The sequence below is a fragment of the Lissotriton helveticus genome, chromosome 8 (genome assembly GCF_964261635.1).
Source record: "Lissotriton helveticus chromosome 8, aLisHel1.1, whole genome shotgun sequence".
NCBI lineage: Eukaryota > Metazoa > Chordata > Amphibia > Caudata > Salamandridae > Lissotriton > Lissotriton helveticus.
Window position 1 is genome coordinate 805,288,485 of NC_136069.1, and position 15,018 is coordinate 805,303,502.

The following is a 15,018-nucleotide window of genomic DNA, read 5'->3' on the forward strand; positions in this document are numbered from 1 at the left end:
GGGTCAATATTAGGGTTGGTACACAGCTCTGTTTTTCGTCAGAAGGAAGGTGTGCATGGAACAGACCAAGAAGAACGTCCGTTGCGATATCCCCCTTTTCAGTTGTGTGCAAGCAATTTGCCACAGTATCAGTGTGTGAATAATGTTATATCGAATTTCCCTGCTTCATGACTGTACAGGGGTAAAAGTAAACACACAATAAAACATGCATATGACAAATAAGCTCAGCCGTGAAGTATGTATGATTCATGCTTATAGCAAATTCATGGAATAACTGAAAAAAACTACAGCAGTCGTTAACAAGTAACAAATATTTTACTCACAACAAATTACAGAAATTTTACAACTTTGCATACAGGCCCAGAAATGTGGACTTTAATGTACAATGAAGTGAAAATGTTCTCCATTTAAGATGTTTAAATAACAAAGTACATAAAAAACAATAACAGAACCAGACACTGCCACCAAAATATCAACATATAAAAAGGCTCTCATTAAAAATGCTTTTTCAGTTTATACAGTTTCTATAGTAAAAACTGCAATGTTTGGTACAGTGTAACAAAAGATTGTGTCCATTTGGGTGCATTAGACTGTCCGCATATAAAAAAAAGTATTCCATGAAGAGTAGAAAAGGCATTTGTAAAATAACACAGAATCGCAGCATTCAGAAGTTGGTTATAGTAATGTAACCATTTCAAGAATGAGAACTAAAATTGTTCCACTTGCTTCCATACATTGGGAGCTCGGCACCGAAGTGAACTGCAAACGTTGTGAGCATTTCTTATCAAGCAGAAATACCTCAAGACTAAAAAAAAAGGCAGGAATAATGTATTCTATTGTCAATTCTACTAATGGGTACATCACACACCAAAATGCAGTGTCCCACCCGCGTGCTCCTTGTTTTTGCAACTGCAATGTTTGAGATGATCCAGCCTGAGTGGGAATCTTCCTTAGTTACTTTTAAAATAGACGTTGATCAAGTTGCAGCTCCTACAGAGCTCCCACAGCTTGGCACTGGATACCAAAATCATGACTGTGAACTGATAATGGATAATCCACTTTCATTGCCTTGAATCACACGTTCAAGGAGGATCGGCAAATGGGGTTCCATGTCCTTATGGCTTTCGATGTGCTCTGTTATGCAGTGAAAGGCCTAAGGGACTCGTCCTTTAAGGAAGCATTACATATGCTCACTACAGACTGTAAGTGTCCATCGTCAATGTTGCTGATATTTTGCGTTCCTTATTGTGGTTAGCGATATCGTGGGAAGTGAATTTGCTAGTGCAGACTGTAATCGGTCTGTTAATTCTCCTCCCACCTCCAAACATTTACTATCTTCGACCTTTAATAGAGGATCCCTGAGCTCTTGTTTCATCTCCAATAAACTTCAATAAAATTATTGATTTATGGCTTAGAGTAACTAAATATGATGTGCAGCCGAGGAGTAAAATGTATCTTCTTTTTAGCTTTGGAGACTAGATTCTTTCTCGATTCAGTATAACAATAACCATGTCATGATGTACTATTATTTTATTACTTTCAGCAGGTATAATCCTGCATCTTTAATGTAAAAAGCTATTGTCATTACGCATTATTATTTACAACCTGTATGTAAGAGTATTTCTGTAAAAATATTTGTATAGTGTAAACCTAGTTAGGACACGGAGGACAAAAGCAAAGACCAGAGGTACAATTATTTATCACTTACAAGAGATGATCAACAAATGAGTTCCTATTGTCTAGGAGAGATAGCTTTTCTTGAACAGATGAGTCTTCAACTCAAAAAGTTGACTTTAGAGTCGGAATTCCTAAATCCTGATTCACACAATTAGAAATTGAAGGAGTTTTCAATACAGCAATTTCTGACGGGAAAATTTGGCACTATGGCACATGTTTCACTATTCAAAGAAAACGACTAGGCTTGGGAATATCAGTGGTCCTGGCAGGTGGGCAAGAGGTTGGCTATCTTGAATGTGGTGAACACCAAGGAACTGTGAGTATTCACAAAAATGAATAACAACTTCTCACACCAAAACTGAGCCCCTAACCTAATGGTAAAACTGGTGAACTAAAAGGGAAAATAGAGCGTACAAATGTTACAAACACCTTCGTGTTTTTGGAGATCCAAACAGAATGGATTCCCCTCTGCAAATTTTCTTTCTTCATATATCAAACAGTCCAAAGTTCTTTGAGTTTAAATCTACTGAGTTAGGGTTAAAAATAATAGATTTCCATGGGCAAGGAGAGGTAATTCTTTCAGTTCTGAAAAATTGGTAACTTTGTGAAAATCTTACACATAAGGCAATGCTACGTACCATAGGAATTTAAACATACTTGTAAATATAGGTTAATGTAGGGTGGACTATAAATATTCTGGGATCATCCATCACTTATACAAAAAGTTGGAAAACGTATTCTACTTGCATATAAAAACATACCACTGGAGGTTTTTTTATATTTGCTGAAGGGAACACCACAATATGAATACAATTATAACGTTTGAGATGTTTGATATTGCTGGAGTAAATGTAATAATCTGCTAAAATGTGTTAACAGGTGCAATGCAAATAGTTTTATTCTGGCTTGCTTATTCATTTTCCTCCCCTTGTGCAAGGCTGTGTGTGCCTGCATGTTTTAAACTTGACACTTTCCTTGTGCTGTTGCCACGAATCAGAGAATTGTCAAGATACAAGGCCTTTGGAGATGTCACTGATACTGCTCCCATTCCATTTTTCATTGACTTCCAGACAAGCTGGGTTTAAACTAGAGTCAGCAGGCACGAGGAGTCTTGAACTGGTGGCAAAAGAGTGGATTTCATGTTGAATTCTAGAACTGCCTATACCCTTGCAAGTTAATTACTACCTGCTAAGACTCTGTTACCACATGTACAATCATTCTTTATATGACGAGAAAGTTGCATTACAAGTTTTGAAAAACTAGCAAGTGATCCTACATAATGGTATGTGGAATAATGTGGTGCAAACAAGTACAGGCAATATCCTGTACATTATGTAACCAACGGCAAAATATATGGTACTATAAATTATTAAGACTAACATCGATAAAACTATTTTAGAAAATCACAGCAGATATCATAGCCCTGGGACAGAAACTAACCAAAATGGAATTAGGTATGTTTCACACCACAGTTTTTGTTTAAAGTGCTGGTCTATAATCTGTTCATCATAAAACCCTCCATCAAGGATTGATCCAATGCAGGGTACATGGATTTTTTACTATATACAGAACATAAAGATGGAAACAGGGAAGTAGGCTGGGAGGAATACTGTGTTTTAAAGAGAGCTACACAATATGGGGTTGGTCATTTATGGAGGCAGACACATCCTGACAGATTCCTCTTCTCTTCCACAGGCAAGTGAAGTAGGTTCACAGAAGGCAGTGAAGTGGGACGTGCTAATAAGGTCGGTCATGGAGGGGAGCAGATGTATCCTGACAATCTTCATTCTCTTCTGTGAGATAATCACAACCTCTTTTTGGCTGATACAAAGGTCCCTAACGTGACTTTGCAATATTGGAGTGTAAAATACAGTCTCAAATGGATGATATGCCATTATTCTTTCCTCAAATTCAATGATTCATTTCAGATCACACATAATGTATACTCCTAATTTTGCCATTAATGGTAGATGCCACTAGTCATTACGTAACATCTGGGTTATTTCTTTTCAGAGTTTACGAAGGACATTCCTACTTCACTGTATATCCATCTATCACAGAGAAGCTATGGACGACCACCACCATCTCTCCTTCTAAATCCATACAGTTTGCATTTGTTTTAATTACCAAAGATGGTCAGTTGATTGAAAACCTTTGTCTATTTGCCTCTTGGTCACTAGTGCACTCTTGCTCCTATGGTCCTATGAGACAGAGGAGACCACACTTTAAAATGCCAATCTATCTGATGGACTGTGGAAAGTCATGTGCGCAGTGAGATATCTTACAAGCTTGACATTACAGGCAAACAACTGGAAAAAACACATTCCACAATGATTCATGATATAAAACATATTGTAAAATGAACACGAATACACACCTTATTTTCTCTTTTCATTACTGAGAAAAACTTGATTGTGCACTTGATACTTTCTAGTCAATGCAGAATTTCTTCTGGCTGAAATACATTGTAGATGATGAGAAATACCCTCCCTTGAGGTACAATATTATGCAGTATATACCTCAACTGCAGGACATATTTTCTATAGGCTGTCTTCTATTGCACATATAGAAGTGGTTTAAAAACTCATGAATGATGTCAAACGCATTCATTATTAATGCAATTCAACTTTTTGGAAGTGTGTAGTTAGTTTACTTTTATAATCACACATGCCAGCTACAACAAATAAAGAATCATGGAATGGATAGCTATGCTGACTAATCCCAGTGTCCGATGCAATTACTTTTTTCAGTATCTAGCATTTGCTTTTGTGGAAGCTCTGCAGCCGAAGTGTCGAAGCTCCCCAACTGGCGGCCAGGATCAGAACATAAGACAGCTCTGACATTCCATCTTCCCAATTTACGAAGGACACTGACACAAGAGAATGACAAATTAGGGCGTAGAGTGGGCGGGGCTCCACGTCTATACTCGAATACAGCATGCCTCACAGAGCAGCGCATGCGCTGCCCAGCTCGACCTAAAAAAGAGGGCCCATTGATATTTCCTTTTTAAGTAACTATTTCTCAGGATACCAAAAATTAGGCGTGCCTATTGAACACTGTGAAGGCACATTGATCAGCAATTCTGCATGTGTTATATACGTGCAAAACACTTCATTTAGCACAGTGAGAAAAAGGGGTTTATTTCACTACTACTGAGTGAGGTCTGCAGGTGTAAATCACAAGAATGTGGGACAAAGAGACTATATTAGAGTTAGGCCGATGGGGGAAATCCACTAAAATACGTTAGATGTCGTGCTTGCCATATAAAAAGAGTGCATTGATATCAATAGCACTGTGAATACTCTAGCAGGAACCACCACCATTGTTGGCGGATGTCACTCTGTCAGACTATAAATAAGGCCCACAGTTTTTGCTCTCAGAGCTGATGAGGAAGAGAAACGAGGAGGCATTACACACAAGAGAGCAGTTTGGGGTGCAACGTAAATCATACCGGAAAAGGTAAACTGTGCAAATAAAATCATGTCTAGTAAACATCCCATATTTTGTATTTATGTACATGACCATATATGATTGCTTATAAATCAGTGGCAGTGATTTTCTACTTGTCTAAAGAGTTTATTGCAGAAATACGTTTTTTTACATTTGTTTTCTTAGAAACTACAATCCACAATTCCCTTTGATTTTTCTCCCTTCCATACTTTTTTGTGTTTTTCCTGTACAATGAGAATCGAGATATGTAGTCTGAAACGTAATGTCATTCTGGCACCTTTTGAATTATGAGATCATGATTTCCTTTTTATGGTTGTGATGCATCATTTTCAATGTGCCTACACGAGCAACGTTTAAAAAAAAATCCAATGAAATACTACAAAAAATAGAAACTGAAGTGTTTTAGAATTTGGAAAGTTGGAAGGTCACTGGAGGATTACCTACCACCAGTCTCAGGAGGAATTTACTCAGTTATCGTCTTCAATGACACTATTCATGTGGAATAGTTTTTCCTACCTGAATGTAATTTGTTTCTTCAGTAAGGCCTCCGTGGAGGCCAAACTTGAGGCCTGGTGTTCTTCTGAGTTCAAGATCCGTCTTTGCTCTGTTTACACAGCGTATGAGGACTCACCTTTCACAATCAAGCACTTAAGTTCATGGGGATACAGGAAAATTAATTATGCATTGTTTCTGGTCACCATTCTTCATTTAACTTCTAATGTTATTTAAATTCGGGTAGAAATGTCTCCCCGCAATTGTGTCCCAAATTTTACCATAAAATCCTATATCTCTTTAAGCTTCTCAATGAGTAACTACATTCTGTCAAAGTGTGTGAAATACCAAATTGGTCACAATTGGCGCATGTTTAAGGATATTATTCACAATATAAAACATCCAAGAGAGAAGCAAGGAGACAGCGTTTCTAATAAGTCGAATATGGAGGGTGCATAAGTTGCACATGTCGATGTTGTGCTAATATGGTGATTTTTAGTCCACATTCAGAACCTAAGTGTGAATGGCAGGCAATATTGGGGAAAACGTGTGTGCCCAATGCACACATGAACATGACAGCAATGCATTTCATTAAAATTATGGTGTGTCCCACGCGGGTCCCCGGGGTCTGGATTCAAGCCAGATTTTCAGGATGACCACAGAGTCTGTAAATAATTTAGACTCATTGTATTTATATTTATCTTTTGAGGCTGTCCTGGAAATCTGACATGGACCCGAGAACTTTAAATGGAGCCAGGGCACCCATTTACAAACTGATTAAACTTGAAATGTGCACCATTTTTCACTAAGTATCTCAACAGTGCAAAGGCGACAAGCTAATTAAACTTGGCTTAATTGGTTCACCCAATGATTCTGATTCAAAAGGTCTGCTCATTCTCCATTTAGGGGCATTGCAATACAACGATTGGAAGACTGCATTCGTTTCAAATAAACTTTCTTTCATATCAAGCACTTTGGGAGTACCTTCCATGTGCCTTAGAACCTTTAAATAGTGTAACTGCAACCTTTAGAAAGTTCAAAAGTGACATGTGAAGCCACAGTATGCGGGATGAAAAGAAACATCAGACTGGGCCTTTCTTTTGCAGTTGTTCAATTTTTCGTCTAAGAAGGCTGTAGTTTTCTTTCGTCCCGGGAGCAGAGGGGTCAAGCTTCAGAGAGATTTCATAGTGTTTCTTGGCAGAGTCCAGATTTCCCCAGCGGTGGTACAGCACAGCTGAAACAGCAATAATGACTTTATTACTGAGATTTTGAATATTGTATAATCTTTCCAGTTCACTTGGAAAACAACATCAGAGTCTTCATTCCAAATGCAAGAATCCCCCACCCCCTCGCTGGCACCCTGCTACCCTGCCAAGTGGAGGGACCGAGCATGGTTGCTGTATGAGGTAAGACTGAATGAATAATAATAAACGTTGCATTAAAGTGATATTTTTCTTGTTCTGTGGTCTCAAATTGCTTCACAAACATGTCTAAATGCTTAAGTGTGCCACAAGCAGAGGAGTATGGAAGAGTACAGCCGATTACACCGGGTGATTACATAGTTTGCTCTATTCTAATTTTAAAAAGGGATTTTTGGTGACATCACTTAAAAAGTATTAAAAAATATTTCAGTGCAGCTTCTTTTAATTAACTGGTAAATACATTTAAAAATCAGTGTAAATGATTTATCTAGGTTTAGAAAAATTAAGTTGCAAAACAAATTGAAAACAGAAAATATTAAACATCAAGAACACGTGTCATACATCTACCTCGTATGCCAAACCCTCCATAAATATTTCACACCTACAAAAATATAAACTGTGCAAAAATATGTGATATTTGCATTTAACATGAGAAACAGATTATTCTAATTTCACACGTTCTCAACAAAGCTTCACATCTAATGAAAGAGGAAGTATATTAAGAAAGGAACCCCTCATAGAGCCCAAGATGGCCGTCACATTATCCATGGTGGTGGAGGCTGGGATTTGGGCGAGACGGGCCATGTTCATGACTCTAGATGATCAACATAGGCACAAGGAGCAAGATCACTGTTCCTAAAAAGACAAGTACAGAAGAAGTAGTGTACAGTTTTAAAATGGCACCTGCCTCTATGTGTGCTCCTTTGTCCTACCCATCAAGTGCCCATGCTGCTGGCTGACCCTAGCAAAAACCAAGTTAAAAAAAACACCTTCCCACCTCACAAGATAACCGCCAAACTCCAGAAGAGACTCCAGCGGATCCAGAACACCTCAGCACGACTCATCCTGGACATCCCCCGCCGAAGCCACATCTCCGGACACCTGAGAGACCTGCAATGGCTCCCGGTCAACAAGAGAATCACCTTCCGGCTCCTCACCCACGCACACAAAGCCCTACACAACCAAGGCCCAGGGTACCTCAACAGCCGCCTCAACTTCTACGCTCCCAAACGCCAACTTCGATCGACCAGCCACGCCCTCGCCGCCGTCCCCCGCATCCGAAGAGCCACCACAGGAGGAAGGTCCTTCTCCTACCTGGCCGCCAAGACCTGGAACTCCCTTCCGACCCACATCCGCCTGACCCAGGACCACCTCGCCTTCAGGAAGCAGCTCAAGACCTGGCTGTTCGAGCAGTAGCGAACCCCCCCTCCCCCCCAGCGCCTTGAAACCCTCCGGGTGAGTAGTGCGCTATATAAATGCTTGATTGATTGATTGATTGATTGACGAAACGTGCAGGGATTTGTCTGACAAATTTACCTTTTGAAAGAGAATCTTTCGGATATATTCATTATCTCTTGCATCATTTTCATAAACATGGCATACCTAGGTTTTGAGTGGGAGCAAGAAGCAGTGTTCATTTAGTTCAGGCTGGCACTCAGGAAGGGAGGGGAAAAGAAATCACTGCTCAAATAGAACAGCAGTGGCGTCTTTCCCTGACTCTGCTGGGCAAAGGTTCTTATCAGGAAGGAGATTCAGAAAAAGAGTCCAGGTCAGTAGAGGCATCCTAGTGTCACAGTGGAAAATGAGATAGAAGCTACAAGCAGTCCATCACTCATAGAAAAAGAATTATGGGAAGGCTACAAGAACAAGCATGATGGTAAAAAACAAATCAGAATTGAAATTGACTCGGCTAATTATGAGCTGTGCAACAACTTGCAATCATTGAAAGATTACAAAACAAGAAGAAATAGATTCCCTTTCAAAGATTTTAACTACACCAAAGAAGAGAACAGGGAAACCCTACTAAAGAATATTAAATATCCTAATTAAAAAGTGTATCATTACATCTGGCATATTGAAGGTAGCATGAACGCACTGTGGGAGAACAGCTTCTCACAGTGCCATGCACACTATCTCCAGGATGGAAGGGGGAAGAGCAGACAACTGTTAAACACTCTAAGATAATCTGGCTGTAAATCAGGGTGTTTCTGAAGATGGAACACAACACACAAGTGCGCTGCATTCCACAGAGAGATATAAGCTAATATCTAGAAACAGTACAGTAATAAAAAAAAGAGATTAATTGGCAAAAAAGCCCTCCACTGGAGGTGTCCTAAAGAAAAACCTTATCAAATCTGATACACCAGCGTGCCAACTGCAGAGTGACTGATTAAACACTAAGTGAAACACAAGAACTATTATGGGAAGACTCGCAGGATCAGATGTAGCTCACATCACAATAAACAAAACGGAATTCACCTACCTGAAACTTAATTTTCATAAGAAAAGAGTATACCTAGTGATGAAGGTGGTGGAGGAAAGATATTTGATCACAGAAAGTAAAACAAATACACTTACAATAATACACTTACAACGAGTCATTCCTCTGACAGAATGGGTCATAAGAAGGTGACGGAATCGGGGAATACAGCAACTAAACATGTCCAAATCTTTGAAGGCAGGAGAGATACATAGGAGATTAAAGAACAGCATAAAAAACTAATAAGAGACAACCTCACAATGAGGAGAGTGAAAAGAAACCTAGAACAGCACTGAATAGAAGCAAAACGTGGTGAACCAGAGCAGAAAATTAACTTGAAGAAAGTGGAGATGCATCTAAACAGTCTATTATGAATAGGGGAGTAGCAATTTTAGCGCGACTGGGAATCTCCGGTACGGGCAAGGAACGGGTGATAATTTGGGGAGGTGGGCCATTACGGAATGCCTTATAGGGGATACTAAGATTGTTTTTTTGTACAGTTTATGGTTCGAACTTAGATGAGGCTGAGACCATCGAATTTTTGAATGTTGAATTGGCGCTATGGGGGACACCGTTGGTACTGACTGGGGATTTTAATATACACGGGGAAGGCCAGATGTGGGACCCCGAATATGGGAAGTATATTGGGCGTAAACCAAAAGTGTATAGGGCTTTACAACAACTGTTGCAGAATTATGGTTTAGTAGATGGATGGGCAGTTGTGAACCAGGGGGATCCAGGCTATACGTTTTATTCATACCCATATAAAAAATTTGTTCGGCTAGATTATGTCTTTTTGCCCCGGTCACTCACGGTCGGCACAAAGATGCAAGTATGGCCACAAATCACATCGGATCACGGACCAGTGCTAGTTGATCTTATCGGCCTTAGTCTTGCAAAAGAACAAAGATCCTTTACTTTTAATAAGAAGCTACTATGTGACTCCGATTATATCAGCCATATTAAAACTTGGGCAAAATCGTTTTTGGAAAATAACAGAGGTACAGCCACTCCACCAATGGTCTGGGATGCACTGAAAGCTGGGCTAAGGGGGGAGACATTTAGTTATGGATGGACCAAGCAAAGGCTTCGGAAGGTATAATTGCGGGGCCTATTAGAAGAGTTAAGGGTAGCAGAACGGGAATTTATACAAACGGTTAGAGACAAGGCAGATCCCAAGGCTGCACAAACTAAGAAGACGGCATGCTGTAAGGCTCGAATCAATGGGATATGGTGTCAGGAAATAGCGGCTCAATATAAAACGTATAAAGAGGAAAGGTATGAATATAGCAAGACGACTGGTTATTGTCTAGCTCAAAGGCTGCGGGGGAAGCAAGCTACCCAGAGAATTTCTATGTTAGAAGATGGGAAAGGGGGTGTTGTAGAGACTATGGAAGGGATATTGGAGGAGTTCCATTCACATTATAAAGAGCTTTATACACAAGATATAGTGTAGAAGGCTAATATAGAACAGTTTCTGCAGGTATTGGAGCGGACTGGGCTTGCACAGGAAAAGCAAGAGGCGCTGGAAACCCCAATAACTATGTTAGAGTTGGAGGAAGCACTGGGTTTATAGACTCTAGGGAAAGCGGCTGGACGAGACAAACTCCTGTTGGAGATCTACCGGATACTTTTCCCTATTATTAAAGAGGATATGTTGGCCACTTTTTTAGAGGCTCAGGTAGGAAATCCACCACCTTCTTGGGACAACGCCAACATTGTGGTTTTCAAAAAGAAAGATAAGTCGGCGAGGCTCCCTGGGTCATGTAGACCCATATCATTAATAAATGCAGACGGTAAGTTGTACTCAAAGATTTTAGCAACTAGAATGGCCCAAGTTATATCTCTGTTAGTATCTAAGCATTAACATGGTTTTATACCAGGACGTAGCACGGTCAATCATATACAAAGGGTGATTGCAACTATAGACTATGCAAGTGCACAGCAAAAACCCATGGGTATAATTTTATTGGACGCTGAAAAAGCGTTTGATCGTGTTTCATGGCCGTTCCTTTGGGCTATTATGCTAAAGATGGGGTTTGGACCCCATCATATAACATCTATACAAACAATGTATAAAAGACCTCGGGCTAAAATATGCACTATGGGTAGAGAGTCATCCTATGTAAATATCACTCGGGGAACAAGGCAGGGGTGCCCGTGTTCGCCCCACCTGTTTGCCATCTACATTAACCCATTGTTAACTTTGTTGGAAACGGCCAATGGCATACAGTCAATGACACTCGGGAAACATCATGTGCGTGTCCTTGCTTACGCTGATGATATTGCAATAGTGATGTCTGACCCAGAGCAAGCTGTAAGGGAAATTGAGAATCTTACTCAGAGATATGGTGAAGTTGCTGGGTATAAATTGAATGCATCTAAAACACAGATAGTTTGTACTGAAAGACTGTGTCCAGGAGAAGCGCGGGTTACGCAAGAAGCTCGATATTTGGGCATTAAGATCAGGATAATGCTTCAAGAGGTTGTGGACGTTAATTGGGTAGATTTAGTATCTGCGGCACGACAAAAATTGGAAAGGGTTGAGTGTTTATATTTGTCAATGGTAGGGAGGTGCAATGTGCCTAAAATGTGCATACTTCCTAAGGCAATGTACTACTTAGGACTGTTCCCCTAGAGTTAACACGCTCTTAATTGTTACAGTTGCAAACCCTCGCTGACAGGTTTATTTGGGGTAAGAAAAAAACTCACCGGGCTCCGAAGTATATGACGTTAACATTAGAACGGAGGGATGGGCAGTGCTAATTTTTCATTTTATTATTTAGCCTGCCTCCTCCAAAACATGCAGTATCTGGTGACAGGAGCCGAAGTACAAAAGGCGGAAGCACCTAATATACATCAAATGTTGATGGAGACTCCGGTCAGTGAGGTTTTACTCAGATTTTTTTAACCCAGTTATTTTAAGAGAACGCGGTTTAAAATTTTCACTACAGCAAATAAAGCCTGGAAGATAATACGTAAATTGATATTGCTAGGTCGCATAAATCATTATACACCTTTAAATGCCATACAATCATTCCCTGCTATATTTTGGGATGCAAGGATGGATAGATGGCGCGAGAAGGGGATTTAACATTTAGGAGATTTGTATAATGATGGGACAATGGCCTCATTTACTGAGCTGGCGGAACAGTATAATTTAGTCAAACATGATTTCTTTAAATTTTTACAAATTTGTGACTACTTAACTAAACATCGAAGACATTTAGTAGTAACATCCTATGCGTTAATAGAGGCTGTTAAAAAAAGAGCTAGGATTGGGACATTATATGGGATTTTGATTGGGCCCTTACCTGATGATATAGAGAGACATAATGTGGAGTCAAAGATTTGGAACCACAGAAACATATGTGCAATAATCAATTGATACTGCAGCTAAAGTCATCTTGACTGCGAACTTGCGCACTCAACACTATAAAACTTTGTTTAACATATCAAACCCCAGTTAAAATGCAGAAGTGGGGGGGGGGGGACCCCACGGTTGGAAATGTTTTAGATGTCAGATTGACAATGCTGATATTGTTCATTTTTTTTTAATGTATATGTTTAAATCTGTTTTGCGCGGATATATCGCAGATTTTGACTGATATTACAGGGGTTCATGTGTCTATCTCTAGAGAGGTGATGTTAATAGGATTGGGTGAATGTCCACAACCTGCTCAGACATGTTACCCATCTTACGTTCATGGCAGCTGCAGTTGCTCGACTATGTATTGCTACTGTGTGGCTTCAGCCTGAAGCACCATCGTTTGAAATGTGGCGTGCAAAGTTTTACAATGTTATAGGCTCTACAGTATAAAATCGATGAGGAAAAAAAATTGGGGGCCCAAATTTGGGGGCCTATGTTGCATCATATGGACATATCGCTGTGAATAACATCCAACCTCCTATATATTTATGTCATATTTTATGTATTCTTTTTTGTTGTTGTATAAATTATGTCTGCATCAATGATTTAATTATTGGTTTGGAAATATAAACATGCTATGAACTGAACAATAAAGAATCTTTAAAAAAAAAAATGAAGAAAGCAGAGACAGCCGGTCTATGGAGCAACAAAATAACAAAACTGGACAAGACGTTGCAATAGAACTTACTAAACTTGCAACAATCAATAAAAAGAAAACATATCCAGAGAATTTCACATGCAGTCCCAAAGGAAAGAAAAGGAAAACAAAACAAATGAACTAGGGAGGGGGTGAACCTAAAACAGATATACAGAAAGAAAATACAAGAAACAAATGAGTGGGTTAGGCTGTATCGCGGCAACAATTAGTATGGAAGCGGTAATGAGTATCTTCTGATGCATACAATAAAATAATACAGTGTGACACCTAAAACTGACAGCAAAATAAGCACGATAGGGGAGATTCTTCAAATATTGGAATTTAAAGGAGAGAAAATGGATAGCTACAAAGATAAAAAAAGAAGGGAACAGTTTTGTTTTTGACAGAGGACAGAACACATGTACATGAGAAACATCTGAAACACAAGCAATAGAAATACTAAGCTAAAATCCCAAAGTGAAAGGGCAGAACACAAGGTAATAAATAATAAGAGCACATTCATAATTATTGCTGTTCTTGAGGTCAAAAGCAAATGTCTCCGGATCACATTCTATATGACAAATTTTTTAGAGTGTGTCTTAAACCTGGAAGACAGGAAAGACCTGGGGAAAGAAATCAACTATGATCACAGAAACACAACTTGGGAAAAATACAGCAAAGTGCGACCTCCAAACTTCTTGGGAAATTTGGATCCATACACAGAAAAAAACGTTAATAAGGCAGGAAGACTTTACAAATTTGGTCAGACCTAATGAATTCCCAAGGACAAACCACAGAAGATAGAAAACCTAACCGTATTAAAAAAAAAACAACATTCTTCCTTTCCTTCTTTTCTTTCCTACTTTCTCTATATCTTTTGACATGGCGGGGGGGGGGGGGGGGAGTCCTTCAGAGATGGAGCTCTCTCCTTGACGAGGGTGGCCAGCCCCTGCATCTCCCTCCTACTGCCTAACAGCGCTTCCTACAGTGGCATACATAGGCCGATATGAGGTACATTTATCCGCAGGCTTTCCAGGTTTGAGTATAGCCACTATGGTGGCTGTGCGCAGGTCCAGTGGGAGTTCTTCCGCTCTCAAACTGTCGTTGAACATATTCAATAGATGAGGCGCTATGGAATCCGCCGCTCTCTTATAAAGTTCGACAGGTATGCCATTGGGTCCTACAGCTTTGCCCGATAGCAACATCCTAATGGCTGCTTGCAACTCGTCTGCCGTGAGGTCAGCCTCCTTCTCCTGCGCGTCTTCTGGGGTTAATTTGGGCATGGCGAGGTCCTGTATGTAAGTCAGTGCCTCTTCTACTGACATTACCGAGTCAGATGAGTAAATTGTCTGAAAGTGCCGTGCCAGTGTCCGACCGTTGATATCCCAATATCATCCCAGCGATCAAATCCTTTACTGTATTTAAGTTTGCCAAGCTGTTTTGTGTCCCATAACGGAGTGAGCTGGGTCAGTACCCCTCGCCATCCTAATCTGGCCTGGGCCGCATGCCACAACCCAAGTGTGTGACGTACCGGATCAAACAATGCTAAGGACAATTTCTTGTCATAAAGGGGAGCGAGCAAATCTCTTACGCCTAGTTGCGCCCTGTCTGCCTTGAATGCCGGATCCGATTGTGGGAGGGGTATCCATTG

At 40.1% G+C, this 15,018-nt stretch overlaps 1 protein-coding gene across 1 annotated transcript in view; it reads right to left on the minus strand.

The window, feature by feature from the left end:
• Positions 1-296: 296 nt before the first annotated feature.
• Positions 297-15,018, minus strand: part of TMTC4 (transmembrane O-mannosyltransferase targeting cadherins 4) — an 861,371-nt gene continuing 846,649 nt past the window's right edge. Inside the window, exon 18 of the mRNA XM_078657625.1 lies at positions 297-6,853. Coding sequence (XP_078513751.1) covers positions 6,702-6,853 — 152 coding nt within the window. The 3' untranslated portion in view covers positions 297-6,701. The remainder of the gene's footprint in view (positions 6,854-15,018) is intronic.